Raw genomic sequence first — 17,855 nt, forward strand, 5'->3', positions numbered from 1 at the left:
CTCCTCCCTCATTCATAAGGTCTTATCTGTGGCTTGAGATCTTGACTCATTATAAAGACAATACCTTGAAGAAAAGAGAGAGCTGACAATGGCCATTTTACCATCTTTGCACAATATCAATGATTCACCAAAAAAAAAAAAAAAAAAAAAAACGATTTACTTACATCTTTCAGTGACACCAGAATTGCACTTCAGAAACATATTAGTACCTGAAAATCTATAGCTAATAAGATAGAGACTGCTGACTTTAAGATCTCTTCTAGCTAGTCAAAGCTTATATCATTTGTTGATTCAACAAAAATATTTTTAATCATCCCCTTTATATCAGGCTATTTGTACCCAATCTAAGCACTAGCATATAAATTTCATTAACACAGATAAAATTTATGATGTCACAGTGCTTAAATTTCAGATGAAAATGATAGTAAATACATAAAAATAAATGAGATAGTTTTTACTAATTCAGTATTGGAGCAGGATATGACTGAGGTGGTATGTGCTACTTTAGCTAAACTTTTAAGGAAAGACCTCTCTATAACACTTGAGCTTAGAGCTGAATGGTGTCCCCCCAAAAATCCATGTAAGATCTGAGTGAAGAATGGTCCAGATGGAGGGGAAAATATGCATAATATTGCCTTAAGTCAAAAGAATTTTGGTGTTAATAAAAGAGAGAAAGAAGTCTAGTGTCAAAGAAGCATAATATCCAGTAGGGTAAATTAGATGTGGGACCAGAGAAGTTAGCCTGATCCATATAAGAAGTTCAAGAACTATGGTCGCCAAAAAATTAGGGTAGTGGGGAAAAATTATATTCAAACAGGAGATATCAGAACTATACTTAAATCACACACCTGAGTTAGACACTGAAAGTTTCCTACTTGCACATCTTCATTTTGATAGAGAAGGACCTTCTACCATGTGATGGAACCTCATTATTTATTGCCCCAAAAGCACTTTAAAATTCTGCCTTCCTCTCTGAAATCTGGTGGCTGCCTCTAGATAGGCTGTTTGTATATCTTCTGCATTCAGAAGGTGATGAACTCTCAATAGGGAAAGGACTGACTTCAGTTGTTCATGTGTAAGAGTACAGCTTGGATAAGTGATCATGGGACACTTGGGAATGCCCCATATAGAGTATTAAGATCCCACTAAAAAATCTATACAATCTGCTCAATTACTCCATCCGAGGGAAGATGTCAAATGAACATCAGTATGAACACTATACCTTACTAGCTTTCTGATCTCCAACAGACTCATCAAATGAATCTCAATTAAAGCAATTAGATAATTTTAATATCCATATTAAAAATTAAGGGGACAATAAAGTATATGTAATAATAATAATAAGTCAAAATGCTAAAGAAAATAAATGTAACTTGGCTGGCATCTGATCAATGTATCCCTTCCTTGCTTGGCTTTGTCCATAAAAATAATCCTCAGTCTCCATGTTCTGTTCCTAACTTTCCAAAATATGAATGTATCCCCTGAATATGTGTATCCACAAAGACATATATAGTAATACACAATCTCAGAGAAGTAGGAATGTCAGTCCAACCCTACCCTCTCTTTGACAAGAGAAAATCTCATGTGTTATTATTTTATTTAAATATCTCTGAAGATGCATGAACACCATGACAGCGATGAAGTCTGAAACACTTAGCTACCTCCTTCACCTTTGGTGGGAGACAGACAAAGAGTTTTAATAAGAACATAGCCAAATGATGCAGAGATGACAAAAAGGAAAGGGATTAAGACAATTTATTTGACAATACATTTATTTCAGTCAGTATTTATTGAGAAAGATCTCTTTCAGGACAAACCAGCTACATAATTTGTGAGGCCAGTATAAAATGAAAATGCAATATCTCCTTCAAAAATGAACAGGATTTTGAGATGGCAACAACTGCACAAGTTACCTGCCCACAATCTGCCAAGAACCAGGTGAGGTTTTCGATGATGGACACAAATACAAACACGTAAATCTTGCTTTCAAGCAAATGAGAGAAAAACACAAAAAATTTAAAATGACTGTTTGGAGTAGGAAGAGATGAGTGTATTTAGGAAGAACAGTCCAATTTGGGATATAAAGAAGAGCTTTCCCCTGGACAATCCAAGTAAGTTCTTAAGAAAGAGGCATCTGAATTAAAATTTTAAGGATCAATAGTGATGAACATGTGGCTGAAGTAGAAAAGATATTCTGGAAGATGGGAGGGAAAAAAACAGATTTTCAAAAGGGTGCAGGCCTGGTCTCTGACAGAACAAATCACTTTAGCAAAATCAAGCTTTGTTTAGAGCTATGAATCATGTTTAAACAGAAGTGGAAAATAATTTTATGTGGAAGGTAAAACTAATGACACTAGAGTTGATTTAGTCTAGCTTTCCATTTCTTTAAGAGTTTGTTTTTGATCCATGATTCCTGTGCCAAGCAGAGCTGATGTCCTGAATTCCTGGGGTCTTGGGTTTTGGCTCCTATGGGAAAGGCAGGGTGGGAGATAGAGAAGACATCCTGATTTGAGCTGTGGGAGGAAAAGAAGATCTCGGTCAAATAAGGGAAATCAGAGAAAGGAGAAAGGGAGAAAAAAAGAATAAACTGATAAGAAGCTGAAGAGACAAAACAAGACTCACCTCTGCTTTTTAAACAATGAATCAACTATAACCAACATGACCAAGGTAACTATTACAATTAAGCAGATCAATATCCAGAATACGGAGTATCCACCTAAGTGGGGATAAAATAAGAAAATCAATCTATAAAGTGCTCTCTTTTCTACCATAGTTAATGCTTCTCATTTCACAGTGGTGGGACCTCCCAGAGTTTTAATCTGTCTTTTCTAGAGTCCTCATTTCAATTCATCCTGAGTCTGTGTCTCTGGTCTGTCCACTTTTTCTCTCTTTCATCAAATCACCAGCTCCTTCTTTTTTTTCTCTCTAGTACTTCTAATCCTCTTCTTGCATTTTCTTAAAATTTAACTGGTGTCATGCTCCACCTTTCTTTCCATGGATTCCCCCACCTGTAACCTCTTGCGCATAGCATTTCTGGCCATTTTTTCTAAGTTCCTCACTCATTAGCTGTTTTTACTATGAAAAGACTATCACCTCCCAGCAGACCCCAGTTCTCTCTCACCCCAGTGGATGATGATGTCCTGGCCTCCTAGGCTGCTGTGCTTCACTTGGCAACTCAGGCCAGCCGCCTCCCCAGCTGCCACATCCAGGGTTACTCGGAGATACCAGGTCCCATCAGCATTGGGCAAGACATCACCTCGTCGAGTCCCTGGGTGCTTCTGCTTACCCCTCATCCACATCACCCATATGGGCTTTGGATGAAAGCCAGAGACATGGCACACCAACAACAGACGGCCAGGCCCAGGACTGGGGCCTTTGGACACCCAAGCCTCTGGCTTCACTAGAGAGTAAAGAGGAGGATAAACAGAATTTAGGAGGGCACCCTAGACTACAGTTTAGTGACTTAGGGTTCCTTAAGTAGTTTGAGTAATCACTTCTTCCTCTTTTCTAGGAAACAGTTCTAAATCCAAACATCTCACCCTCTAGCTTCTTATTATGTGTTTCAAAAGGTTGATAAAGAGTAGAAAACTCAAATACAGGTGTTGATACACCGGAAATAGGAGGGGAAAAAGAGTTGGGCTCACCTTGTTTTTCCAGTTCTGCCTTCCCTGCTTCAAGGACTCCTGCCAGAAACCGAGGACAGGTGTCACTGAGAAGCCTCTGCACAATTTCTTTAATAACTCGGTAGTGGTTGAGCACCTTACAGACATTCTCAGCTCGACTTCCTGCTTCTGGAGATGACTTCCAGGAATTTTCTTGGAAACTCAGGAAATCTAATCCTTGATATGCTCCATTTAAGAAGGTTTCCAAAGCCTTCCCAGAATGAATTAAACATCCAAATGATACCTGGAGCTCAAAGGGGTCTGCGGGTAGATAAGGAAGAGAGAATCAATATGGAAAGAATTACAGGGAAGGAAAGTAAACAACCTAGAGATTTAAAGGAAGGAAAACTTGCTGGGGGATCACATGGAAGGCCAGAGGTGGGACAGGAAAAGGGAAGTTTGTGGGAAGAAAATTTTGAGATAATAAAGGTATTTTGAAATAATTAAGGGGAAGGGCTAGACGGAAGTCTGTTAGAGAAATAAAGGACATTAACCGGAAGAGCAGACTGGGGAGTGGTTAGGTACAAGCAGAACCTTGTAAACATGGAAGAAAGGAGGGCAGAATCTTGGTTGGGAAAGGCTGACTCTGAGGCCAGGGTGCTGGGCAGAAGATCAAGAACAGACAGTTATTCAAGGTCTAGAACCTGATGGTATGTTTAGAGGTGTGAGAGCTATGTGTATTGGGTGGGAGAATAGAGTGGGAGTGGTGGTGAAGGGTGCAGCAGAGGAGGGACAGTGCCCAAAAGGAGACAAGGAACAACGTCAGCGTCCACATTCCATCTATCCTTTGAAAGATGGTCAGAGCCTTCTGGCGAATATTCTCTTGGAATAAAGAACTCACATTCAAACTGAAACTGACTGGCATAGGCCTGCACTTCCCGTGGGAAACTGTGGAGGTACAGCTGTAAGAATGCCTGGATGTTCTTCAGTTCCTCCTTGCTGAAGTTACCCTGGGCCCAGGGCCTCAGAAAGCGGATGCTGGCCAAGACACTATCCCAGCCATGAGTCTGCAGGTCGCCCAGCCAGCCTGAGCCCTGGGTCTTCGTCCAGCTGTGATTGGCAAAGGAGGAGATCTGGATCAAGCGGAAGGAGGGGGATTCTTCTGCAGCCACATGATGGGGTCCTGGAACCTGAAGACCTGAGAGAGAGAGAGTGAAAGCATGGGAAAAGTTGGCCCCATAGAGGAGAGGATGCATGGTTACACATAGAGGAGAGATGGTTACACAGGTTGCACGTATTCTTATACCCTCTGCCTCTGAGCTAGCATCCTCTTCCCAAAATCAGGCAGATTAACTGAAGAGCAGATTAACTGAGACTATGACAAAGAATACTTTTCTAGGAACTAACCTGGTGTGCAGACCCCAAGGGCATCCTGTAGGTGCATTACTCCCTTCCCCTGGGTCCTCCCCAGAACCTCTCTACCCTGGAGTGCCCAGCCAAGGGTGTCTTTCCACCTGGGATCATCTTACCCACTATGCTTGCCCCATGGCAGAGAAGTCCCTTGAATAGCAGAGGCAGCAGAGGCAGCAGAAGCAGCATTGGAGCTCTGTTAAGTGAAGGATTACTGCACAGGCAAGCTGCCCTCAGAACTCAGACACGGTTCCCCTCTCTACCCTCTCACCCTCTCATCTGACTTCCCTTGGTACACCAACACACAAACCTCTCCCTCTGCCAACTTCCCTGCCAGAGAAACCCTACAGCGTCTGGCAGTCACAGGCCTCCCACACGGTCTCTCACTTCCCCTCCACTTCTCCCATTATCTGACTTCCTGATTTTCTTCTGTGTGTGCCTACGCCATCCTGACCCCCTCTACTGCAGCCAGTCCTGGCTTCTGAAGAAAGCCTATTGTCTGTAATTTGGCTGGAATACTTAGCATCTTTTAGCATTGGAGAAATCAAGTCCATACTTGGGTTCTCAGTGTCTTCCTCTGTGAGAAGAAATGATGGAAGGTGATCAGTGATGCCCAGTGGCCTTTTCAGCAGTCTTCTCACTCCTCATCCTTCTGTAGTCTCCTCCTCCTGTATGCCGCTTGGCTACCTTTCCCCCTTCTTATTGGTCTTCCCTGTTTTTCTCTACTAACTGCTTTCCCCCTGGAGTCGACACTCACTCCTCTCACCTGTCCTGCCTGTTCCACCTCATCTCAGTCCCCTTCGTCCCTTCAGTCTGCTTTTCTCAAAATCATTGCCAGAAAACACTAGACATTTTGAGTGTAGCCGTTAGTGTACAGGCAAACCTCATTCATCATCCACAATGAAAAAGAAGCAGTAGTGACAATACAGGTTACCAGATAATCTATAAAAAATGCCCTTTTGCTCAGTTTTCCTGGACAGACTAGTTGTCACTGTTGAAGGGTCTATGTCTGAGTTTAACCTGGAAATGGTGAGCTGGGAGGCAGGTGGATTTCCAGTCATGTTGTGTGAGTGGGTCTGTGGGGAGTATCCAGAGGCCTTGGAACCCATCCTTACCCAAAATGAGTTGAGTATGTCTACTGATGGTGGGCAAGCTTGGCTCTTGGTATGAACAGTGGGCATGGCCTGGGAGCACTGGTATCCCCTTCAGTTGTTGTTGACAAGAGAAGAGCTTTATTGGAGGCAGGGAAGTGACTCTAAGGGACTGTAGTGTGCATGGGAGAATTAATTATTGAGTTGAGTCTCTATTTTGGTTCCTTGCATTGACATTAGCTATGGCAGCCTTAAGGCAGTTGAAACATATTTCCTCTGTTTGGCCATTCATCTGACATTTAATTAGTGCCCACTCGCAAAGAGTCAGACACGACCGAGCGACTTCACTATCACTATCAGTGCCCACTTGGTGCCAAACAAATTTGCCAGACACTTAGGTTCAGACAAGAAATTTATTTGGAGAAAACAAAACAAAACCCAACTAAAATGTCTACTTTTGCTATAAAGCCTACTGAATAGTGATCATAATTGTGGAAAAAGATCCACATTCAGTCTCATCCTGGTATTGTTCCTGAATTCCAAAGACAAAAAAAAAACCAACTCAGTTTTAGACACATACTAGCTAATTAAAAAGAAGAGAATGACATAGGCTTCAGACTCCTCATGTGTGATGCTATGGGGAAATATTTCAGAACTCTGAGGTAATGAGATACTTCTAAATTACTTTATTCAGGCAAATTATCATTCCCCCATGAAGGCAAAGTTAAGCCATATTTGAACCCTCAGGAAGCCAGACAATATGCCACAGAACTTCCTTTATGAAACTAAGTAAAACCAAAAATTTGCCTCAGAGTTGAACCATAAAGAAGGCTGAGCACTGAAGAGCTGATGCTTTCAAACTGTGGTGATGGAGAAGACTCTAGAAAGTTACTTGGAAAGCAAGAAGATCAAACCAGTCAGTCCTAAAGGAAATCAACCCTGAATATTCATTGGAAGGACTGATGTTGAAGCTGAATCTTCAATACTTTGGCCACCTGATGCAAAAAAAGCCAACTCATTGGAAAAGACCCTGATGAGACCATGATGGCCGATGATTGTAGTGACCTGGACAAAGGTAGTAGCAATGAGAATGGAGAGAAATGGAAATAGCAAAGATATCTTGGAGGTCATCAGGAGTAGTCAAAGTGTGGCCAAGAAGAGAGAAACAAGGCCATTCGTGAAGGCAGGCAGCACAAGTCTGGGGAGGATGGCATGGAGATGCACAGTTCAGATTGGTTCATGTTAGAGTAAGCCTCCTGATGGAGGTACTTGGTGTTTCAATCTTTCCCAGAATCAGGGTCTTTTCAAACAAGTCAGCTCTTTGCATTAGGTGGCCAAAATATTGGAGTTTCAGCTTCAACATCAGTCCTTCCAATGAACACCCAGGACTGATATCCTTTAGAATGGACTGTTTGGATCTCCTTGCAGTCTGAGGGACTCTCAAGAGTCTTCTCCAACACCATAGTTCAAAAGCATCAATTCTTCAATGCTCAGCTTTCTTTATAGTCCAACTCTCACTAACTCAATGGACATGAGTTTAGGTAAGTTCCGGGAGTCGATGATGGACAGGGAAGCCTGTCAAGCTGCAGTCCATGGGGTTGCAAAGAGATGGACAAAACTGAGCAACTGAACTGAACTGATTGTTGCAGTGAAAAGGAAAAAAAAAGAGGAATGAGTTTTGCTTTCGCTTTCCAGAGAACAAAGAGGATAAAGAGAATAGTGAGCAAACCTGAACACTCCCAATTCTAAATTTTAAAATTTTAAATGAAATAACTGCTCTTGACACTGCATGTCTGTAACTAAGTTAGTTTGCTTTTCTGCCTCCTAACTCTGAATGTCTGTCACTAAGTTTTGCTTTTCTGCCCCCTAACTCTGCAGGGGCTACAACTCACATTTTTTCTTTTGACTCTATGCTAAATACATCCTATTTTTGGTGTTTACCCTTACAATAGCCTTCCCCTTTGTAGTTACATATCAAAAAAGTAGGCCTCAGAGCCACTGAACAGCCAGATTCAATTACTGGGGTCCTGATGCCAGTATATGACTGTCTTTGAAACAAGGCAAGAGGAAGAAATCAAGATCCTAGCTCCTTTGTTCCTCAGCACCTACTCCTGACTGAGAGCCCTTGTCTTGTATAAACCCCTGGACTCCTCATGGGGAATCTACTGTGTTCCCCTCTCCACTGGCTGAGAATAAAACCTACCTTTCGATTTTCTGCAAAAATAGAGGAAATCTGTCTCTATATTTTTCATTTGTTTTGATAGGCAGATAAGGCCTATCGAATTTTGATAGATTTTGGCCCTCAACATCATGTTCTTGGCAGGTTCTGTGTCATCCATAGCACCCCCTTGCAACCTTTGTTGGCAAAGTAAATGTCTCTACTTTTTCATATCCTGTCTAGGTTCATCATCATTACTTTCCTTCTAAGGAGTAAGTGTGTTTTAATTTCATGGCTGCAGTCACCATCGGCAGTGATTTTGGAACCCCAAAAAACAAAGTCTGATACCATTTCCCCACCTATTTGCCATGAGGTGATGGGACTAGATGCCATAATTTTAGTTTTCTGAATGTTGAGCTTTAAGCCAACTTTTTCACTCTCCACTTTCACTTTCATCAAGAGGCTCTTTAGTTCTTCTTCACTTTCTGCCATAAGGTTGGTGTCATCTGCATATCTGAGGTTATTGAGATTTCTCCCAGCAATCTTGATTCCTGCTTGTGCTTCCTCCAGTCCAGCGTTTCTCATGATGTACTTTGCATATAAGTTAAATAAACAAGGTGACAATATACAGCCTTGATGAACTCCTTTTCCTATTTGGAACCAGACTGTTGTTCCATGTCCAGTTCTAACTGTTGCTTTCTGACCTACAACACTGCAACAATGGTACCATAGAAAGAAGTGTAGATGGCATGTAAATCTGTCCCTCACTTTCAAATTATATTTTTAGGTTAAATTAATAAGTATCTGTGTCATAGAAAATGTTCAGGTCTCTTGAATATGTTAATTTATTAATTATTTGCTTGACTCATTATTTATTGAGAACTTAACTATATACCTGGCAGAAAGTGAAGAAGAACTCAAAAGCCTCTTGAAGAAAGTGAAAGTGGAGAGTGAAAAAGTTGGCTTAAAGCTCAACATTCAGAAAACGAAGATCATGGCATCCGGTCTCATCACTTCATGGGAAATAGATGGGGAAACAGTGGAAACAGTGTCAGACTTTATTTTTCTGGGCTCCAAAATCACTGCAGATGGTGACTGCAGCCATAAATTAAAAGACGCTTACTCCTTGGAAGGAAAGTTATGACCAACCTAGATAGCATATTGAAAAGCAGAGACATTACTTTGCCAACAAAGGTCTGTCTAGTCAAGGCTACGGTTTTTCCTGTGGTCATGTATGGATGTGAGAGTTGGACTGTGAAGAAGGCTGAGCGCCGAAGAATTGATGCTTTTGAACTGTGGTGTTGGAGAAGACTCTTGAGAGTCCCTTGGATTGCAAGGAGATCCAACCAGTCCATTCTGAAGGAGATCAGCCCTGGGATTTCTTTGGAGGGAATGATGCTAAAGCTGAAACTCCAGTACTTTGGCCACCTCATGCGAAGAGTTGACTCATTGGAAAAGACTTTGATGCTGGGAGGGATTGGGGGCAAGAGGAGAAGGGGGAGACAGAGGATGAGATGCCTGGATGGCATCACTTACTCGATGGACGTGAGTCTGAGTGAACTCCGGGAATTGGTGATGGACAGGGAGGCCTGGCGTCCTGCAATTCATGGGGTTGCAAAGAGTCGGACATGACTGAGCAACTGATCTGATCTGATCTTATCTAACTATATACCAAGCATTTCACTAAGAGCTGAGAAAGAGAAGGGAAAGGAAGAAGGAATATAATTCTTGTCTTGGTGGAGTTTACTGTGAATATCAATGAATATATAAAGCACAATAGTCATAAACACTGAATGTAGAAGTACACAATGCAATGATGAGAAATGACAAGAAAAATGGACAAAGAGAGATCAAGGAAAGATTCCCAGAAAGTGTCAACATACCTGCGTTCTGGGGAAACGGAGGCATTAGCCCGGAAAAGAGATCACAGTCCATGCAAAGACCTGGTATACGTACCAGGGACTATGTCCCATCTGAGAAACTGAAACAGCCACAATTCACATGTATTTCACAATACACGGTTTCTCGAATATCATTAAAATCCTCTTCTATATTTCAAGTATAACTTTTCCTGAAAGAAAGTGAAAGTGAATTCAATCAGTCATGTCCGACTCTTTGCGACCTCATGGACTGTAGCCTACCAGGTTCCTCCATACATGGGATTTTCTAGGCAAGAATACTGGAGGGAGTTGCCATTTCCTTCTCCAGGAGATCTTCCCAACCCAGGGATTGAACGCTGAACCTGGGTCTCCCACATTGTAGGCAGATGCTTTACCATCAGTGGACAAAAAACACTTGGACATGATTATGCACTGAATCCCATAGTGTACACTAGTAAAATTTGCACAGGTTTACATCTAGGTAACATAGTCTAAGGGCTTTTCATCTGCTAATCACTCATAGTAGCCTACAGCATCTGCAAGTCTCAAATAGTAATGAATGTGTCAGAGCACATTGTATTCATTTATGAGGTACCAGGTGTGCTGGACAGCCAACAGTTTCAGAATGATGGGCTTTTATGTTACATCTGGGTAACACAAGGACTTCCTCAGTCACCCTCACCATCTTAAGCAGCTGTGAGCTAAAGCTCATTTACACCCACCACCACTCAGGAGACCTCCAAAGCTCTTTTTCTTTAATTGAAGTGTAGTTGATTTACAATGCTTTGTTCATTTCTGTAGTAGAGTTAAAGCTCTTTTAAACATTCAGCCAGGCTTCTGATGAAGTTTTTTGCTTCTGTTCCTGACACTAAACCCTTAAATACATGGGAATGTTCAGAAAGCATCCTAATAGCATGAAGACTAAGAGGTGCTCCAACAGTCTTGACACCCTAACTTCTCTAGCATGGGGAACTTCCAGAATGGTGCAGTGAGGATCTTGGCTAACTCTCTTCCCCCTCCCCCCCAAAAAAAAAATATAAAACTGGTCTATATTTTAAATTGAGTCTCTGGAAATGGAGCAAAGGTGTACAACAAATTGAAAAGTGTTGAGAAAAACTCTTGAACTTGGAGTAAGCACAGGGCAGTTCTACTAGGGCAGGGAAGTCCATGAAAATGAGAAGTTTCCCTGTTGAATGTGGTAACTTGATTTAGAGAGAAGTAGAGAGATCACCCAAATCAGGGGCATCACTAAACCAGCAAACTCGAAAGAAAAGAGATGTGAAAGTTTAACTTCCCAGTTGGCCTGGAGGTATAACACTGGATGGAGCAACAAATCTTCAGGCTAGCCAGAAAATTTTAAAAGATACCTATGAGTATGATATGACTAATCTGCCACATATCCCTAGCAGTCTGGAAGGATGCCCATGTATGAAACACTGAATGATGGTCAAAAAGACCAGAAACAACCAACTTCAACATTCTGCTGGTCCCTAGATGAAGATGAGGTTTGTACACATGCTGTGAGAAGAAACAAAAAAGACAGGAAGGAAGGAGGAAAGAAAGAAAAAAAGTTAGCAGAGACACCTGTGACTAAATACTGTGGGAGAGTTAGACTGTACAGATTAGCCCACCCAGGCAAGTCATTAAACAAACATATGACAAACAAAGAGTGACGGGAACAAAGAGTAACATGGGGCCATCAGAACCCACATACCATCTATTAATATAGTATCCATTTTTCAACAACAAAAAAAGGCAGCATGAAAAGAAGAGGAAAGTGTGACTATACACAGGGGAAAGAAAGAAATCAATAGAAATTGTCTTTCATGCTGCTCTGCTACTGCTACTGCTAAGTCGCTTTAGTCGTGTCTGACTCTGTGTGACCCCATAGACAGCAGCCCACCAGGCTCCCCCATCCCTGGGATTCTCCAGGCAAGAACACTGGAGTGGGTTGCCATTTCCTTCTCCAATGCATAAAAGTGAAAAGTGAAAGTGAAGTCACTCAGTCGTGTCCGACTCTTAGCGACCCCATGGACTGCAGCCCACCAGGGTCCTCCGTCCGTGGGATTTTCCAAGCAAGAGTACTGGACTGGGGTGCCATTGCCTTCTCCGTTCATGCTGCTCTAGTGTTAGACATAGTAGAAAAACTTCAAAGCTATAAAACAATGAGCATCAGATAAGTTTAAGTTTAAATAAATAAGTTTAAAGACCATATTTAAGAATTAAGGAGAGTATGACAAAAATGATGCAACAAATAGAGAATATCATTAAAGAGAATTTTTTTAAGTAATCAAAAATTTGAAACTGTATAATAAGATCCTAGTAGGACAAAATATAAATATACCAAAATCAATTATATTTCTATATGCTAGCAATCAAGAATCCAAAAATGAAGTTAGGAAAGCAATTTCATTTACAAAAGGCTCAACAGAATAAAATACAGAGGAACAAATTTTAATAAAAGAAATTCAAGACAGGTACACTGAAAACTAAAAAGGAAAAATTAATGCTCTAATGGGGAAACATTTCATGCATTCACAGTAGCATCAAAAAATAATAAATAATAAATAAAATGAATGTTTAAATCTCATAAATTTTTGTTTCTAAGTATATTTGCTGCATGTTGGTTATAGTGAAACTAAACCATGTAAAGGAAGCCCCTTTTTATGCAAAATTGGTAAGATTTTTTTTTCATCAATATATATTTAATTTTATTGAGGGTTTCATCAGACATAGTGAGATGATATAGACAATCACATTAATGGATTTTCTTGTGTTATTCTTATATTCCTAGTAAAAACTCTACACGTAGTATCTGAATTTACTTAAACTCCTGAGTGAAATTGGATAATAGCTATTGGATGTTTCATTTATTGGTTTGCTTTGTTTTTTTGTTTGCTTTGTTTATCTTCAAGTCTTCTTGTTAATTTGCTAGGTTTTTGTGTTTTGATATTCTAACCTCATGAAATGACTTAAATTTTTGTTTTCCATTACTTTATATATCTTAAAACTGATCATTATTAAGAGCCTGAAGCTCTATGAATTAGTTAGTTTTGCCATCAGTTTCAATGCTTATGGTAACTAGTACACTTATAGGGTCTCTTTCTCTTGGGTCCTATTTGAATCATTTATAATTTTCAACAAAAATTTCCATCTCATTCTGACTTCAAGTGACCTGAAATGAAGTTATACATAGTTTTCTCTTACTTTCACTTAGTTGTATCCAGTAACATCCACTTATTAAATCCCAATGTTCTTCATTTGTGTATTATCTTGCTTGTCATTCCTTCCTGAGTTTATTTTCATATTATTATTAAAAAAAAAAAAAAGATGTCTGAGTCTCATTTGGTAGTTTCTATTATGCTTTAATTTCTATTTTATTTTTTTAATTTCTATTTTAAAGATACAATCTTTATACTGATTTCCTTTCTTCTTCACTTTTCAATTTATTTTATGGTTCTTTTACTTGTTTCCTGAGTTAATGTCTAAGTCATTTATTTTTAATATTTATTCTTCTCTACAAATACTCTTGGAGCAATATGTTGCTCTGTAAATGTACCATTTATGGTCTATAGCCATACATAGGTACTAAAGAGAATACACACTACCCTACAAAAAGCAATATATAGTCAAAAGATTCAAACGGAATACCAAACATACTGCAAGTAATTGTACTAGTTTGAAGAACTTTAGAATCATTCACAAAATGAAATAAAGCAAAAATGTTGGAGAAGAAAGTCATTTTACTATCCCACAAGAAATCACACTGTTACATCGGTAAGATAACCACACACCAGTTTCAATTTGGAGGTTCCTGAAACCACAAGTCCCAACAATGAACTGAGCAAAGCAGCAAGAAATTTCTGCTGACAACCCCACAGCAATTAACAAAAACACAAGATTTCTTCTAAAATAAAATCATGTAGAAGATAAATTCCAAAAAGAAAAATATTTAGCCAGCTTTAATTTTTTGGCACATAATATATTACTGATACCAGTATCACTGATGCAGTGAACATGAACTTGGGCAAACTCCGGGAGATGGTGAGGGACAGGGAGGACTGGCAAGCTGTCATCCATGGGGTAGCAAAGAGTTGCACACGACTGGGTGACTGAACAACAACAACAAATGGTATGATTATTTCTCCCTTGCTTGCTTACTGTTTGCAGTCAGGCCTCTTTTCAGATGAAATTCCCCCTCCCCTGCTTCACAGAAGAAGGGGAATATTCCCCTGGGGCTGTCCCACAATCATAGTCACAGATCCCCTTTTGTTAACCTTCTTGCCAAGCCTAAAAATTCCCTGGAAATAAATGACAAGTTGTCACCTTAGACAAAGAAATCTTCTTGCGTAAGACAATTGTGGGGAGAAATCACCTAGAATTAATTTTAAATGGTATTTTTGAACACATTTATATGAATGTAAGGAGGTGTTCAATCTGCTGCTATTGAAAACTCTATATTATCAGGTGACCTTCCTATATTTCCTCTGAAGAAGTCTGATTTACAACTTTAATGATATTAGAATAAACATTGCCAATTTAATAAAATGCTAACAGAATGTATAAAGTAACATCAATTCCCACTATAGCTACAAGCATTTAGTAGCCAACCAACCACTGTATAATAAAATATCATCTTTCAGTCAGATGATGTTACTCTTTCTTTAAAGGTACAGGAAACAGGAGAGAAAGTGCTCAGACTGTCCAATATGATCACACAGTTGGGCCATTTCTAAACTCCATTCTTCTATTAACCAATTATCTAATCTTCCAAATCTGCCCACATAGTCAGCTCCTTCTTATGGTTGATTTTCAAGATGTTTATATATCCCAGCTCTTTTCCTTTCAAATCTAATTCTAAAGTTCAGTGGTGTTTTCTCTCTGAGGTCTAATTCTTTTCAAGGTGATTTCCATTTAGATAATGATTCCATTTATGTGAATTTAAGAAGCCACTGCTATCCTAGATAATTTCAGTAACAGGGTGCAAAATGGTCTCTGGGTCATTCTAATTCACTTTGCCGTTACCTCTTATTGGATTACCTTCAGATTCCTCACAATCTTAGGGAATTTTTTTCTAACCGCACCTTTGTGATTCTTCCATGAAGTTATCAATGAGTTCATCCAGCTTTCACCTTTTGAAAACCTGTGTGCAATTTCTTAGCCCTGTCTTTCATGTCTTAGGACACAGAGTAACATTGGCCATTACAGTAGTGATTATTGATATGAACTGGTTCCACATGCCCCAAAATGTACAGTATGCTCTGAAGCCCTCAAAGCGCTAATTCCAAATGGAAATCCATGTCTTTCTCCTCACTTTTACTTTCATTTTTCTTATGTATCTTAAGGAGTATTGAGTTTTCAGCTACGCTAACCACATCTGTTAAAGTGTGATTCAGTATACCAGCAAATTTGAAAAATCCAGCACCACAGGACTAAAATCTGGATTATTGGACATAATTATCTGGATTATTATTTTTATTATAAATAAAAATCTGGATTGGAAAATTTGGACCACAGGACTAGAAAAGTTCAGTTTTCATCCCACTCCCAAAGAAGGGCGATGCCAAAGAATGCTCAAACCACCGTTAGTTGCACTCATTTCACATGTTAGCAAAGGAATACTCAAAATGCTTCAAGCTAGGCTTCAACAGTATATGAAACAAGAACTTTCAGATATACAAGCTGGATCTAGAAGAGGCAGAGGAATCAGAAGTAAAATTGCCAACATCTGTTGGATCATGGAAAAAGCTTGAAAATTCCAGAAAAACCTCTACTTCTGCTTCATTGACTACACTAAACCCTTTGACTGTGTAGATCACAACAACCTGTGAAAAATTCTTAAAGAGATAGGAATACCAGACCACCTTACCTGCCTCCTGAGAAACATGTATGCAGGTCAGGAAGCAACAGTTAGGACCTTACATGGAACAATGGACTGGTTCCAATCTGGGAAAGGAGTACGTCAAGGCTGTATATTGTCACCTTGCTTATTTAACTTATATGCAGAGTACATCATGCGAAATGCCAGCTGGATAACTCACAAACTGAAATCAAGATTGCCAGGAGAAACATCAATCACCTCAAATATGCAGATGACACCACTCTTATGGCAGAAAGAGGAACTAAAGAGCCTCTTGATGATGGTGAAAGAGGAGAGTGAAAAAGCTGGTTAAAAACTCAGCATTCAAAAAACAAAGATCATGCAACTGGTCCAACCACTTCATGGCAAAGAGATGGGGAAACAATGGAAATAGTGACAGACTTTATGTTCTTGGTCTCCAAAATGACTGTGGATGGTGACTGCAGCCATGAAATTAAAAAACACTTTATCCTTGGAAGAAAAGCAATGACAAACCTAGACAGTGTATTAAAAAGAAGAGACATTACTTTGCCTGCAAAGATCCATATAGTCAAAGCTATGGTTTTTCAATAGGCATGTATGGATGTGATATTGAATGGTGTGCCTTGGAAATGAACACATATCATTCTGTCACTTTTGAGATTGCATCCAAGTACTGCATTTCAGACTCTTCTGTTAACTATGAGGGCTACTCCATTTCTTCTAAGGGATTCTTGCCCATAGTAGTAGATATAATGATCATCTGAATTAAATTTGCCCATTCCAGTCCATTTTAGTTCACCGATTCCTAAAACATCTCCTGTTTGACCACTTCCAATTTACTTTGATTCATGGACCTGACATTCCAGGTTCCTATGCAATATTGCTCTTTACAGCATCAGACTTTATTTCCATCAATCACATCCACAACTGGGTATTGTTTTCACCTTGGCTCCGTCTCTTCATTCTTTCTGGAGTTATTTCTCCACTGATCTCCAGTGGCATTTTGGACACCTACTGACCTGGGAAGTTTATCTTTCAGTGTCATATCTTTTTGCTTTTCATAGTGTTCATGGGGTTCTCAAGGCAAGAATACTGAAATGGTTTGCCATTCTCTTCTCCAGTGAACCACATTTTGTCAGAACTGTCCACTATGACCTGTCAGTCTTGGGTGGCCTATATGGCATGGCTCATAGTTTCATTGAGTTAGACAAATCTGTGGTCCATGTGATCACTTTGATTAGTTTTCTGTGTTTGTGATTTCGATTCTGTCCACCCTTTAATGGATAAGGATAATAGGCTTATGGAAGCTTCCTGATGGGGCAGACTGACTGTGAGGGAAACTGGGTCTTGTTCTGGTGGGCAGGGCCATGCTCAGTAAACTTTTAATTCAATTTTCTGTTGATGAGCAGGGCTATGTCCCCTCCCTGTTTTTTGACCTGAGACCAAATTATGGTGGAGATAATGAAGATAATGGTGACCTCCTTCAAAAGGCCCCATGCACACACTGTCATGCTCAGTGCCCCTGACCCTGCAGCAGGCCACCACCAACCCATGCCTCCACTGGAGATTGCTGGACACTAACAAGCAAGTCTCTTCTGGGGTCACTGTTCCTTTCTCCTGGGTTCTGGTGCACAAAAGGTTTTGTTTGTGCATTCCAAGAGTCTGTTTCCCCAGGCATATGTAAGCTCTGTAATCAAATCCCACTGGCCTCCAAAATTAAAGTTTCTGGCGGCTCTCAGTCCCTTTACCAGATCCCCAGGTTGAGAAACCTATTGTTGGCCCTAGAACTTTCTTAACAGTGCAAGAATTTCTTTGATATAATTGTTCTGCATTTTGTGGGTCGTCTGCTCCATGGCTTTATGGTGGGTTTAA

The 17,855-nt window shown here is 40.1% G+C and overlaps 1 protein-coding gene across 1 annotated transcript; it reads right to left on the reverse strand.

Annotated features, from left to right (window-relative positions):
* Nucleotides 1-1,754: 1,754 nt before the first annotated feature.
* On the reverse strand, nt 1,755-5,254 carry CD1E (CD1e molecule). The gene is given in 6 exon segments (NM_001034394.2): nt 1,755-2,513; nt 2,623-2,716; nt 3,122-3,400; nt 3,645-3,923; nt 4,504-4,800; nt 5,132-5,254. Coding segments are annotated over 6 exon segments (1,179 nt in total). The 5' UTR covers nt 5,202-5,254; the 3' UTR covers nt 1,755-2,353.
* Between the last annotated feature and the right edge of the window lie 12,601 nt (nt 5,255-17,855).

This window comes from Bos taurus, chromosome 3, assembly GCF_002263795.3.
Source record: "Bos taurus isolate L1 Dominette 01449 registration number 42190680 breed Hereford chromosome 3, ARS-UCD2.0, whole genome shotgun sequence".
In the NCBI taxonomy this organism is placed as follows: domain Eukaryota; kingdom Metazoa; phylum Chordata; class Mammalia; order Artiodactyla; family Bovidae; genus Bos; species Bos taurus.